At 43.0% G+C, this 14,352-nt stretch overlaps 1 protein-coding gene across 1 annotated transcript in view; it reads left to right on the top strand.

Moving 5' to 3' along the window:
* The window catches only part of SLC6A11 (solute carrier family 6 member 11), a 173,836-nt gene that overhangs the window by 138,403 nt on the left and 21,081 nt on the right, over window positions 1-14,352 (top strand). Inside the window, exons 8-10 of the mRNA XM_077821422.1 lie at window positions 5,826-5,950; window positions 9,182-9,294; window positions 11,322-11,459. Of these exons, the coding sequence (XP_077677548.1) occupies window positions 5,826-5,950; window positions 9,182-9,294; window positions 11,322-11,459 (376 nt within the window). The remainder of the gene's footprint in view (window positions 1-5,825; window positions 5,951-9,181; window positions 9,295-11,321; window positions 11,460-14,352) is intronic.

Raw genomic sequence — 14,352 nt, 5'->3', positions numbered from 1 at the left:
TGGTTCCTGAATGTGTGGCTTCAGGAGTGATATGTAGAAAACTAGGTGTGTTCAGTGAGAATGGGGCAAGTCTAGTTCAAAGGTGACTGGGTTAATTTGCTGGCAAACTTGGTAGGGGCTAAGGAACTGGTAATCAATTTACGAGGTGGCCTGTTCGTGTGTTGGTTTTTCATCAAGAGCCAGACTCTCCTGTTGTTGGCAATCCACATATTGTTTGTAGCTCTTCTGGGCATCCTCCAGGTGAACTTTTAGGTCATCTTGGTTTTAATGTCTCTGATTTATCCAGTCCAAGGCTGTGGGTAGCTCTGGGTAGAACTGAGGGTAGAACCTGTAGTTTTAAAAAAACGGGCTTTGCCCCATAGACGCATGTTCTGTGTTATTGTGCATAAACTCTACATGAGATAGCAGCAAGGATCAGTCATTCTGGTGGAAGTCTATGTAGCATCAAATATAGTGCTCCAGGAATAGGTTGGTTCTCTCTGTCTGACCATTTGTCTGAGGGTATTAGACAGAGAAGAGGCAGGAACAGATACCTACAATCCGAAGAGTTTCTCACCAGAAATGGGATAAATTGTGCATTGGGGCTGGAGGCAATGGGCTCTGGGAGGCCATGGAGGCAGACCAATTCATCCACCCAGAGCAAGGTGGAGAGTAGGCCAATGCAGGGGATGAAGTGCACCATCTTTGTGAGGTGGTCCACTACTGTTAGAATGGTCATGAACCCACTGGACTTGAGTAGTTCTACTACTAAATCTAAGGCAATGACTGTCCAGGGGCCAGGTGGAGTCTCAAGGGGTTGCTGGAGTCCAAGGGGTTTTCTGTGTGGCACCTTGGAGCGGCCACACACATTGCTAGAAGCCACATAGGCCTGCACTGTGGCCCACGTGAAAGGCCACCAGAAAACACAAGAGATGAGGTGCTGAGTTTTAAAGTGGCCAAAATGTCCTGCCGAGGAGAATCATGACATGCTACAGGCTGTAGTCCTTGGAGGCCCAGGGGGACATATGTATGCTCAGTTACCCCATCTTAGCTAAAATGGGATTCCTTAATTATGGATTCCTGCTCAATGGAGGGATCTCGTGGGCCAAGGCTGATTGCATGAGGGTGAGCAGATCTTGGCAGGGAGCCACTCACACCCAGAAAGTTTTGAGGCTTGAGGATGCAGAAGATTTTTGGGTTTGAGTCCTTTAGGTTAGTGTAATATTCATGCTGTGTTGCTCCAATTGTACTTCAGTATAATGCCATTGATTTCAGTGTCGTTACAGTGGCACAAAACTTGAGCAATGTAACTGTGAATCAGAACAAATACATCTGTTGTGTTTGGTTAGTGCTCTTGTGGAGCTGAGGAAATGGGATATATGTAGCTTTGGGGTTTTTTTCATGTCTTTTTGATCCACCCACCACCTCTGTCCATGTCACATAAGCTACTTAATATCTCCGCTCAGTCCTAAGAGTTTTGTATCCCTGAATATGGCAGCATGTGCTACGTGACAATGTAATAAGACTTAGATTTGCAACTTTAAATTCAGGGAATTCTTCAGAATGACTGTTTGTTTCCCAAATGTGGTCAAATGTGCCTGAGACACTCAATAAAAGGTGGTCAGATACTATGATGATAGGCTTGGTAGGAAAGCATAGATAGATTAAATCTAAACACAAAGCCGAAGGTTAATGTTTCCAATGTCAGGGGTGGCAGGTTTGTAGAAATTTTGGTGGTGCCCAGAACCTGCCCCCCGAAACTCTGCTCCCCACCTGCCTAAGGCTCTGGGAGGGAGTTTGGGTGGGGGAAGGAGGTCTGGGGTCCAGGCCCTGGGCTGGGGCAGGGTATTGGGATGCAGGCTCTGGGAGGGAGTTTGGATGCAGAAGGGGTGAGAGGTTGGGTTCTGGGAGGGAGTTTGAGTGGGGGAGGGGGTCTGGGGTACAGGCTCTGGGTTGGAGTTTTGGTGCTGGGTGCAGGCTCCGGGCTGGGGCAGGGGGTGAGGGGTGCAGGCTTTGGGATGGAGTTTGGGTGTAGGCTCTGGGCTGGGGCAAGGGGTGGGGGTGCAGGAGGGGGTGAGGGGTGCAGGCTCTGGTAGGGAGTGCGGAGGGCCGGGGTGCAGGCTCTGGGAGGGAGTTTGGGTGCAGGCTCTGGGTTGGGGGTGTAGGAGGGGATGAGGGGTGCAGGCTCTGGGAGGGAGTTTGGGGGTAGGAGGGGGTGCTGAGGGAGGGGGTGCAGGAGTGAGGGCTGTGAGATGGGGCTGGGGATGAGGGGTTTGGAGTGTGGGAGGGGGCTCAGGGCTAGGACAGAGGGTTGGGGGTAGGGTGGGGCTGGGGATGAAGGGTTCATGATGCAGGAGGGGGCTCAGGGCTGGGGCAGAGGGTTAGGGTGCAGGGGAGATGAGGGCTTTGGCTGGGGGTGCGGACTCGGGGGTGAGGCAGGGCTGGGGATGAGTTTGGGGTGCAGGCAGGCTGTCCCCAGGGCTGGGGCCAGAGGGGAGGACTCCCCCCAGCCCTCTCCCCACTGGCAGCAGTGAGCTCTGCTGAGGGGGGAGGGCCTCCCCTGTGGTGGGTGCTGGTGGGGGGAGGGCTACCATCACATGGGGCTTCCTCCCCTGCTGCTGCCCCTCACTGTAGCCTGACTTGGGGTGAGGGATGTGGCTGCCCCTTGCCCAGAGTGGGGAAGGAGCAGTGATTGCGGGAAGTGGGGCCCTCTGTGCTGGTGGAGGGTCCCTCCGGAAAAGGGAAGGGTCCGAGGTGGAAGGGCAGGGTAAGGGCAGCCTGCCCTGCCACAATGGAATGGGGGGCACTAGGACCATGCGGCAGCAGTTGATGCCAGGAGCCAGCAGAGTGGAGACAGCATGGTGCTGCGGGGGAGAGGCAGGGATGGGGCCCCTGGGAGGCACATGGGGGGCAGCAGGAGGGGCCAGGGGAGAGACCAGGCCCCGAACATTGGTGGAGCCAGGCCTCTGGGCCCTGAATATTGCTGGAGCCCGAACACTACGGGCCCATATAACTCGCTGCCCCGTCCAATGTATATGTATAGACAATCAGGCTTACTAACTAGATTGAGTGTCCAATTAGTTCCTTTCTCATTTTTTAGATTCAGGGAAGATGTGCATTGATTAAAGATAGGTGTGTGTTTTGTTTTATGGTAGTTCTGTGGGCTGTATTCTACATAGTACAAGTTATGATCCAGATGAAGAAGAACTGGAAAGTCCTCCAGTTGGGACCTTGGCCCAGATCCACAGCTGATGGAACTTTACATTTGCAATCTCGTGAAAATTGATTTCCATTGCTGAGGATCTAGCCCATTATGTTTCTTGTTTGTACGTAAAGCACCACAAATACTTATGACTTCTTAGGATATATAATAAACAATAATAATCCAAGTGCAAAAGTGTTCTTTAGTCTTGAAGATGAAATATATTTTGAGAAATGTATTCCAAGTACTTCTTGTTAATTAAATAAATTGATTTTTTCCCTTTTGGAGGAATTCCTCTTGGGGGAATTCCCCCGAATGTCATCTTTATTTCTTCCATCCTCCACCAAAGGCTGTGCACTGAGTTACCTTTTCCCTCCAGGTGAGAGAGCCTAGACTGGGCTCTCTCCAGAGTGATCAACTCAGTGTCTGAGTAAACTGAAAAGAAATGCTTGTGAAGTGCCCCTTCAGTCTGCACACTTCCAAGTATGCACAGTACACAGTGCTCCCACCCTGGAGACAGAAGCCGAGAGAAACTGCTTTTCAGTGTATTCCTTCTTTGATTTCTTTGAAAAGTATCAAACAGTTCCAGTGGCAATTACTGATTTTCTGAGCTAGTACCTGGGGGCATAATACCACCATTCACAATGTATGACTGGATGGCTTTCTATAAACACAGGCATGTACACAATATTAAAAATAAATGAATAACAAGGTAGAATTCAAGTGATTGTCAGAACCAATTTGAAAAAAGTCCACTCAGCCTGATGTCGAGATGGTGTTAGAGAGGCCAGACGTGAAAGGCAGTGTTGCCCAGTGGAGATAGACTCAGGCAGGGGGCCAGGGCAGCTGGGTTCTATTCCTAGCTCTGACATAGACTTGCGGTGTGATGTTGGACAAGCCACCCTCTCTGTGCTTCTGTTTTCCCATCTCTAAAATGGGGACGCTAATATTTATTCACCTTTGTACCATGCTTTGAGATTTATGGCTCATAGGCAATACCTAAGCACTTAGTGTTATCTATTGCTGCAATTAAATACAGGATAGTCTATGAAACAGACATCAGGAAATATGGAGAGATTATCAAAGTAACCATAAACCTGAAGACTGATCCGTGAGGAATGATGGTAGGATAAAAATCTTTGAGAAAAAGGAAAGAAGAGAGATTGGCAAATAAGTTTTAGAGAGATTGGCAAATAAGTTTTGATATATTTGTTGTATGTGATTAAATAAACTCCAGGGCTTGGAGAACATATACTAATTATCTCAGTGGTTTCAGGAAGGCCCCATGAAACTGTGAGAAAGTTGTGTGGCATTAATTATGCAGAAACGAAACCTTTTAGACATTTATCTGGGTCATCTGTGCTTGTAGAAGGCCTGCTTTTCAGATCCCTATAGTGCTGAGAAAATCAGGAGAAGGCAGAGGTCTGGCAGAGATTCTGGCTTGCCGTGTGTGCATTGATCTTTGAGGATCCTAATTCACTTTCAGTCAGAAATCTTAAGCTAGTAGATTCTCAACTACATAACCATTTCTCACAGCAAATGACTCTTAAAAGAGTGGATGTCATGATAAGTCATATCTGCCTTAGCACTCATCAAGGCTAAAGTGCTATCTGAAAATAGGGTGAACAAGGTTTCTCAGCTGAGCTTTCAGCAAATATAACACATTTTCCCAAAGGATTTTCTCTCTTTTAAATGTGGTTTACTATTGTGACATTTCACATGTTAGTGAAATATTTCCCCACATCACCCCATTAAAAACCTCAACTCTGATATTGAGGGATCACATATAGGGTGGGAGAGAACAGATCACTCTCTAGGCTCATTCCATCCCTAGACTTTTCTGAGGCTGCCAAGAAGGGCCTCAGTGGTGATTTTTGTGATGAGGACATCTAAGAAACAGATTTGATTCTGAAACAGACTGAAGGCCAGATTCTCAGCAGGTGTAAATTGGCATAGTTCTATTGCTGATCCACTGGGGACCTGGCCACAAGTGTCATTTTAGGAAAGTCACCAAACGGTCATTGGACTGGAACAGATAATTATTTGCTTTATATACTGAAATATTGACTAATGTCATGTCTACACCATTGAAGATCTCATGGCACATTTTGTAAGACTAGGGCTTTGCTCCAGAGTCCTTTGCTATATTTTTCACTAGGCATTTATGCCTCTGTCATTTTCATCCCAGTATGGCTTCTTTTTGGTGGCAAGTGACTGCTGTACATGTATAATTTATAAAGGGCTTTGGGATCCTCTGGAATAAAATGCATTCTAGAAAGCTAATGAAGTAAATTCTCATCCAAACCTTTTGAGGTGTCCATTTCTTCCACATCTTTTTACGGTTTTACTGAAAAAAAAAGAAACAAAAAGAATGGGGTAGGACAACAGACTTCGTATTTAACCAGCTACAATTACAGCAAGAGTTGGAAGCCATCATCCTGCTGACAGGTATACACATGAGTAAATTTATCAGTGTGACTATTCTTGGGCATAAGATTATTCACATGCATAAGTATTTGCAGGATTAGAGTTTAATGACGTGTCTCTGGAGTTTTGGGTTATGTTTGTTTTACTGTGAAGTCTGATTTAAAAAAAAAAACCCAGCCACTAAAGATAAAATGAAGGTTTTTGGCTTATTTTTCAGGGACTGCATTATGCTCTGCTGCTTGAACAGTGGCACAAGCTTTGTTGCGGGTTTTGCTATCTTTTCGGTCCTTGGTTTCATGGCTTATGAACAAGGGGTGCCCATAGCAGAAGTTGCAGAATCAGGTAAGTTTCATAAGAAGATTTCATGTGGGTATACACAATATGCATGATTGTTGGTGTTCATAAAGTTTGTCGGGATACTCTCTTGCTCTCCAGTAATTAGATAGGTTAACATTGATCCAGGCTGCATTGTGTACAGTTTAGAAAGATGCTGTTATTTTATGGCAATGCTACTAATTAGAATGACTGCTTGTAAAATGTGCACTGGTATCAATGTAATACTTTTGTGGTCACATATCTATATGTGAATAACATTAAAATTATCATAGAAAGCAGCAAAATCCAGGAAGTTAAGAGGCCAAATCCTGGCTACATTGTGCCAACAAGTTGCTATAATTGGACAGCCAAGGATTGTCATGGGGAATTTCCAGTACATTATCTCCACAACCCACTCTGGCCTCTCATCCTGTCTACTTTTGTCCCACCCCGGTTGAGCTATATAGATGAGATAATTCTCCACAAACTTTCCATATAAGAAATCATTCAGATTTCTTGTAAATTAGATGGACCAAAATACACTGAATTGTTTGCTTCTTTTTATAAAAGAATCAGTTTTATCATTATCAAAAGAGCAACAAGCCAGATCCTCAACTGGTGCAAATCTTTGTAGGTCCACTGAAGTCTTGCTGAACAAATTGATTGATACCATGAAGTTCTCATAAGCAAACTAGAGAAATGTGGTGTAGATGAAATTACTATATGGTGGGTGCACAACTTCTTGAAAGACCATATCGAAAGAGTAGTTATCGGGAGGGGAGATGGGGGGAATATATCTAGTGGGGTCCCACCTGGGTCTGTCCTGGGTCTGGTACTATCCAATATTTTCATGAACGACATGGATAATGGAATGGAAAGTATGCTTAACATTTTTGAGGCTGACCCAAGCTGGGAGGGGTTGCAAGCACTTTGAAGGACAAGATTAGAATTCAAAACCACCTTGACAAACTGGAGAATTGGTCTGAAATCAACAAGATGAAATTCAATAAAGACAAGTGCAAAGTACTACTCTTAGGCAGAAAAAAATAAAATGCACCACTACAAAATGGGGATTAACTGGTGAGGCAATGGTACTGCTGAAAAGGATCTGTGGGTTACAAATTGGATATGAATCAACAATGTTAAATGATGCAGTTGTTAAAAAGGCTAATATCATTCTGGGGCACATTAAGAGGAGTGATGTATGTAAGCCACAGGAGATAATTCTACTCTATTCAGCACTGGTGAGGCCTCAGCTGGAGCACTGTGTTTGGTCTGGGCACCATACTTCAGGAAAGATGTGGAGAAATTGGACAGAGTCCAGAGGAGAGAAAAAAATGATAAAAAGTTTAGGAAACCTCACCTATTAGGAAAGATTTAAAAAAACGGGCATGTTTAGTCTTGAGTAAAGATGACTGAGTTGGGACATAATAACTGTCTTCAAATATGTTCAGAGCTGTTATAAAGAGGATGGGTATCAATTGTTCTTCAAGCCCACTGAAGGTAGGACAAGAAGTAATAGGCTTAATTTGCAGTGAAGGAGATTGATTTTAGATATTAAGAACAAATTTCTAACTATAAGGATAGTTAAGCACTGGAACAGGCTTCCAAAGGAGGCTGTGTAATCCCTGTCTTTTGAGGCTGTTAAGAACAGGTTAGATGAACATCTGTCAGGGATGATCTACTATACTTGGTTCTGCCTCAGCATGAGGGGATAGACTAGTTGATCCCTCGAGGTCCCTTCCAGCCCTACATTTCTGTGATTCTATGATTTATACCTGCTGAGGATCTGGCTCTATATTTCTAACAGTTGATTGTATCTCTTAATGCTATCAATGATCATTCATCAGGAAATATGCAGTTAGGGGATTTGGTTGATGCCTATACCACCCAGAAAAGAGCATCTTTGTTTACTATGCTGAGCCCATGAGATTTTCAAGATTACTGGACGATTCTCTCTCTACATTTCACAAGTATTGTTGCTTGGGCTTAACTTGTAGGAGGAATCTCAACTAAGACTGGCAGTGTAGTAGTTCTTGTTCTAGGTCTGGAAAGCCACGGACTCTCTAAGGATCGCTTAGCACCCAGTCAGAACAATGTGAATGTTGGGTATCTCCAGGAGGAGAAATGGTCTAATGATGGATTCGTCAGAAGGAGAAATGGACGGAAAATGAATTTAAGGAACTGGGTCAAGTATAACAAGAAACTTGTATAGCTAATAACATTCACTGATATTGCTATGGCAAATATATGTTATTTTTTTCCCTAGGATGACTGGTTTAGAATGACTAAACTAGATAGTGCAAGGCTAACAGAATAGAAATGCCACTGGAAATTACAGGGGCTTGTAAAATACCGTATTAAGTGAAATAGCTGTAGTATGCTCATGGTCTGATTATAGCAGCACTATCTCTGCTATCATTGCAGGAATGCATAAGTGCTGCACTAGCTTTGTGTCTGTGGTTTAATGGGGCAAGAGTGAATGGGTGAATAGTTTAATGAGGCAAGAGACTGCAATTGCGGAAGGGTGAGGACAAGAGATAGACTGAGCAGAAGGAAATGTCAAGATGTTGGTGAAAAACAGCATGAGGGAGAGAGCAGGTGGACATTTAGCTAGGCTGGAGAAGGGATCATTGCTGTTCAAGCTGTTCTATAAAAAAGATGTCTGTATATAGGTTACTTAATACATAATGTGCCAGCAGATGGCACTCAAGGCTACATAGCAATGTTCGTAGGTTTTGTGGAACCAACAGAAGTTGTGCTTGCTGTGTGCTGCAAATGGCTTCCGACATGCAGTTCTTAACACTTGCCATGGTGCCACTCGGTACAGTTTCAGACAAATTGTTCTTTTAATGCTGAGCAGGGTTATCACAGAATCGCTACCGCCAAATGGTGACCCTGGCTGTTCGCCTGCACAGGGAAGCCAGAGGGTGCAAGGAACAGAGCTGTCTCCATAGAACCACAACCCCCTCACCCCAGTGCTGCACATGTGGGCAGGAAGTGGGGGGAGCCTTCATTTTGCCCCTGCAATCAGCCATCTGGCACAGCTGAGCTGACGTTTCAAGGGAAGTAATCTGTGCCTGGTATAAGGCTGGTGGAGAGTATGTCCCCCCACATCCAACAGTTGCTAAAGCATTTATAGCAGTGCATTTTTAATTGAAGTCTAGCATGCTCTCTTTTATTTAGCTCTTCACATCTGATTTATCACATGAGGAATGTTAAAGTATAAGCAATTGCATTTCTTTGCTTCCTTTTCAGGACCGGGACTTGCATTCATTGCCTACCCAAAAGCTGTCACCATGATGCCTCTTTCTCCTCTATGGGCAGCTTTGTTTTTCATGATGCTAATATTCCTTGGATTAGATAGTCAGGTATGAATCAAACATCACTTAAAAAAAATGTTGGGTCAGATTATCAGCATATTTACAGCTGCATAGCTTCTTTAATGTCAAGGGAGCTATGCCACTTGGTACCTGATGAGGATCTGGCACTGTTTAAAGCCTCTATTTCAAGTTTCTTATTTGATTATTTTTTTAAAAAAAAGCAAACCTGTACAATATTGAAGATTCCTTTATTATTAATTGTAAGCAATGATTCATCTGAGTTCTGCTTTTAATATTAATGTCAGGATGGTATGCAATTTCATCAACATTCAGTAGAATTTACAATACTGTTCAAGTCCACTAATTGTAAAACAATGACAATGGTATGTGTTTCTTTTCAAACCAACATGCAAGCAATTTTGATCACTGAGGAGAAGATACTGAAAATGAAAGTGCTTATGCTATACCTTCATATTTCAAGATATGATGGCAAGAAAAATGTAAATATGTAATGCAGCAAAGTGACAGCACTATAGCCATTGCCCAAGTCTATGTAATTATAGAAAAATTGCACAAGAGTTGCTTCACCAGACATATTGTACAGTAATGAGTGCCTCAATGCCCCTCTGCTATGTATATTGGCCAAACTGGACAGTCGTTACGCAAACGAATAAATGGACACAAATCAGACATCAAGAATTGTAACATTCAAAAACCAGTAGGTGAGCACGTCAATCTCCCTGGACACTCAATAACAGACTTAAAAGTGGCAATTCTTCAACAAAAAAGCTTCAAAACCAGACTCCAATGAGAAACTGCAGAACTGGAATTAATTTGCAAACTGGACACCATCAAATTAGGCCTGACTAAAGACTGGAAGTGGATGGATCACTACAAAAAGTAATTTTCCCTCTGCTGATACTCACACCTTCTTGTCAGCTGTTGGAACTGGGCGATGTCTACCTTCATTGCATTGACCTTGTTAGCACTACAAAAGTAATTTTCCAAACCGGATAGTCACCCCTCTTGATATTCACCCCTTCTTGTCAACTGTTGAGAATAGGCTTCCACCTTAATTGAATTGGCCTCGTTAGCACTGACCCCCCCACTTGGTAAGGAAACTCCCATCTTTTGATGTGCTGTAATATATATACTGCTTACTGTATTTTTCACTCCATGCATCTGATTAAATGGGTTTTAGCCCACAAAAGCTTATGCCCAAATAAATTTGTTAGTCTCTAGGGTGCCACAAGGGCTCCTTGTTGTTTTTGCTGATATAGACTAACATGGCTGCCACTCTGAAACCTGTCATAGTATCTAAGTAATCTGCATATCTGATTCAGGAGATAAGTCTGATTGTATGCTGTACAGTGAAGCTATGTGGTGTTTTGTTTTGTACTGCACTTCAGGATCATTAAAATTAATGTTTCATAAGGTCTACACATTTCCAAGACGCAACTTGATGTAGCAGAACGCAAAAGGGACTGGAAATTACGAACTTCTGAGTGCTGCTGTCAGTTCTTTCAGTGACACATTGTCTGGCCTGTGTTGGGACATTTAACCACTCTGCTTAGTTTTATTTCATCTGTAAAAATGGAGAAAAACACACTTACCAACCTCTGCAGGCTACTGAAGATAAATAGCTTAACACTTTGACGATTACAGTGCTGCTTAAGTGCTGCTTATTATTCTTTTAAGTGACAGTTCAACAGTTGCACCGAGTGTGCAATTCCTCATGTACACTCATCTCAACTTTGGGGCACCATTTAAGCCCCATTGAAGCACATGTTTTAAAGACTTAAATATTGTGCTGGGCCTGTGCTCCACAATGAATTTCACTCTGAGATTATGATAGTTTTTACTTTTTGGAATTTGGCTTTGGCCTTGAAAGCCATAGGTTTGGACTTTTTGACTCTGAAATTTTGTTCTTCACTTTAAACAGTATCCTTGGGGATTTTTCAGTCTCTCTCTTTGATGAGAATATAGGGGGGAACTTGAAGGGGTTTTTAGCAAATCCAATTCCCCTGAGTAGAAGAGATATGTATCTTATTTGGGCTTTTTGTTATTTCTTTCAGTTTGTGTGTGTTGAAAGCCTTGTCACAGCTGTGGTGGATATGTACCCAAAGATTTTCAGAAGAGGATACAGAAGGGAACTGTTGATTCTTGCTCTTTCGATTGTGTCATACTTCGTTGGCCTAATAATGTTAACAGAGGTAAGATGCCCTTTGTTTCTTTTCAAAGGTACAGCCAAGGAAACAAGTTGGCTATTTTTAACCATGACATATTCCAGGCATGAGCACTTGAGATGAACAAAAACTGTAATGTTGGTCAAATGAGTACAAACCGTTTAAGAGACTGTTCTTAACTTTTGTTCAAATCTTTAACTGCACCTGGAGCTCAGCAAATATTGTAATCAGTGATGCATAGCCATTGGCAGGCCATCTATTCTACACCTCCCATCCATTCACAGGGATTGTTGTTTCTCCCCGATCACTCTGGGCTGAACCAATCAGATATGAGGGTATTTGTTACTGACAGCCAGGAAAAGCCAGCCACCTTCTTGGGAATAAGAGCAGTGGTATATATAACTGAGAAAAACTAAAAACGAAATTAGTGGTAGCTTAAGCGCATGCTTTATTTAAGCACATGTATAGTCCCTTGTAAGTCAGTGGGACTACTCACGTCCTTAAAGTTCACTATGTGCCTCAGTGCTTTGTTGGACTGTGGCCTGGGTATGCAGCTCTAAGCGCCTGTTTGGTCGTGCCCCGCTGATCAGAATTCCCCATGTGCTGCAAATTGGTTTTGCCATTTTGAAGTTCTGCTAAAGAAACCTGTTGACATTAAAAATATCTTCAAGGCATCACTCAAATCAGGTACTGACCATATAGTAAATGTGTTCTTGCTTGTCATGGCTATTACTTTAGTGAATATAGATGATATAGATCTATTCTCTGGCTGGTCAAGATAACAGCAATAAATAAATCTTGGGAAAAGTGAAAGGGTTTGGGGTTTTTAAAAACCTACTTCGATTCACAGTCTCTGACAGTGAGTTCTTTTACACAGAAATCCTCACTGTCTTTTAACCCATACACTGTCAGGCTGAGCATTCCTCTCCTCCCTAATCCTCTTCCTTCCCCAAAGCAGGAGTCCCACCTGGGTACATATTTGCATTGCTGACCTATGCCGGAGTCTGTGCCACTAAGTCTTCATCGCTGTTACACACTACTCGCAGAAATAGTACCAAGTAATGACCCTGACCCAGAGATGAGATGCAGTTGCATGGCTATGGCTAGGGGCTGAGACCTTTTCTTGCTCTTGACTCTCCTGCAAGGAGGTGTGGTGGTCAGGAGGGTGAGCTGCACCCTTTGTGCATATAAGAGCCTCTGGTTTGCATGTAGCTCTGGATTGTGCAATGATATATTTGTCCGCTCTGTGTATTATTTCAGTGTTCTCATGGCCAAACCAATGCACAGAAACAATAACTATGTGTTCTTCAGGTGGTGCCCACTCCGAAGCCCACAATGGGAGCTTTCCCATTGACTACAGTGGGCTTTGGATCAGGTCCAGGGATACTATCACTTCCATCCCTAAAGGATGTTGGTTGGCACCACTCTTTGTGTGTGTGTTTGTTTTGATTTATCTAGTCTGTTTAATCTGGCTATCTAGGCATTTCTAATGCATCCATTGATGTTGCTAATACAGACTGAAGGCATTCCAGGAAGTAAAGTTATGTTTGAACTGGGAGAAAGTGGATGATGAGCTTGGTTTGCTCCCTGGGCATATCTACACTGAAGTCAAAGGTGTGATTGTAGCTCAGGTAGGCATATGCATGCAAGCTTTACTCTAGCTAGCATGGCAAACAACAGCAGTAAAGACATGGTGGCACAGGCTTCAGCGTGAGCTGCCTGGAGGCCTGGGTACATATTTATGTTGCTGACCCATGCCACAGTCTGTGCCACCAGGTCTTCGCTGCTGTTTTTAGCTCTGCTAGCTAGATTAAAGCTAGCGCAGGTATGCCTATGTGAGCTGCAATCACACCTCCAATTACAGTGTAGACGTACCACTCAGTTCTTCAGTAGGTCACCAGCTAGTAAATCTGTTGCTGTGGTTGCTGTCTAATGTACTCAAAGCAGGTGTATTAATAAGAACTCCTACTAACTACTGGGAAAGTTCATGATGCTCAGTAAACCAAGGAAAAAATAGCATTTACCCTTGTATCTGACTAGAAATGGTTATCTTAATCCGATTCCTCTGGGAAACTTTCAACCGATCAACTGGAATGTCAACATTAATCATGATCCTTTACTGTAAAACCATTATTTGATCACTTCTGTTACAATAAGAAAAGAAGTACTTGTGGCACCTTAGAGACTAACCAATTTATTTGAGCATGAGCTTTCGAAGTGAGCTGTAGCTCACGAAAGCTCATGCTCAAATAAATTGGTTAGTCTCTAAGGTGCCACAAGTACTCCTTTTCTTTTTGCGAATACAGACTAACACGGCTGTTACTCTGAATTCTGTTACAATGTGTCCTAGCTTATCTGTATTGTAACTAATTATAAATACAGTGAAAATACTGAATACACTACAACTGAACCAGGCAGCCAATAAAATACAAATTAATAGCTACCCAAGAGCAGATATGCATATGCAGTAGAGGTTCGTTAATGTATTATGTGATTTAGAATGTTGCAAACATCAGGAGAGAGGCCATCAATCACCATTTCTTAGCCTTTCAGTTTCTTTGGAAGAATAACAAAGCGAGAGTGCTTTAGAAGTTGGCCATTTTCTACAGATAATGACAAGTTTGTTAGGGAACAGATATCCAGAGTCTGTGCCTCAGCTTGTCAACACTTGAAGAACATACTGAATCAAATTACTGCTATTAGGCTAATTAATGGTTCCATGTGTCAGGGAATTATTAGCTTAATATAGGTGGAAAAAAAGTGATTTTTAAACATTTGTTTTATTATTCTTTAATACAAAGTCCCTGTAGTGACCAGTTAAGGATTATTTTTGGTGTTGTTTAAATGCCTCTGTTCAAGTATACACTGTTTGGGGAAGTTGCCCCGCATTCTGATATCAGCTGACACATTAGCTTGGGAG

This window comes from Eretmochelys imbricata, chromosome 7 (genome assembly GCF_965152235.1).
Source record: "Eretmochelys imbricata isolate rEreImb1 chromosome 7, rEreImb1.hap1, whole genome shotgun sequence".
Classification (NCBI taxonomy): Eukaryota; Metazoa; Chordata; order Testudines; family Cheloniidae; genus Eretmochelys; species Eretmochelys imbricata.
Note: the sequence above shows the minus strand (reverse complement) of the source record. Positions and strands in the feature narration are given on the sequence as shown.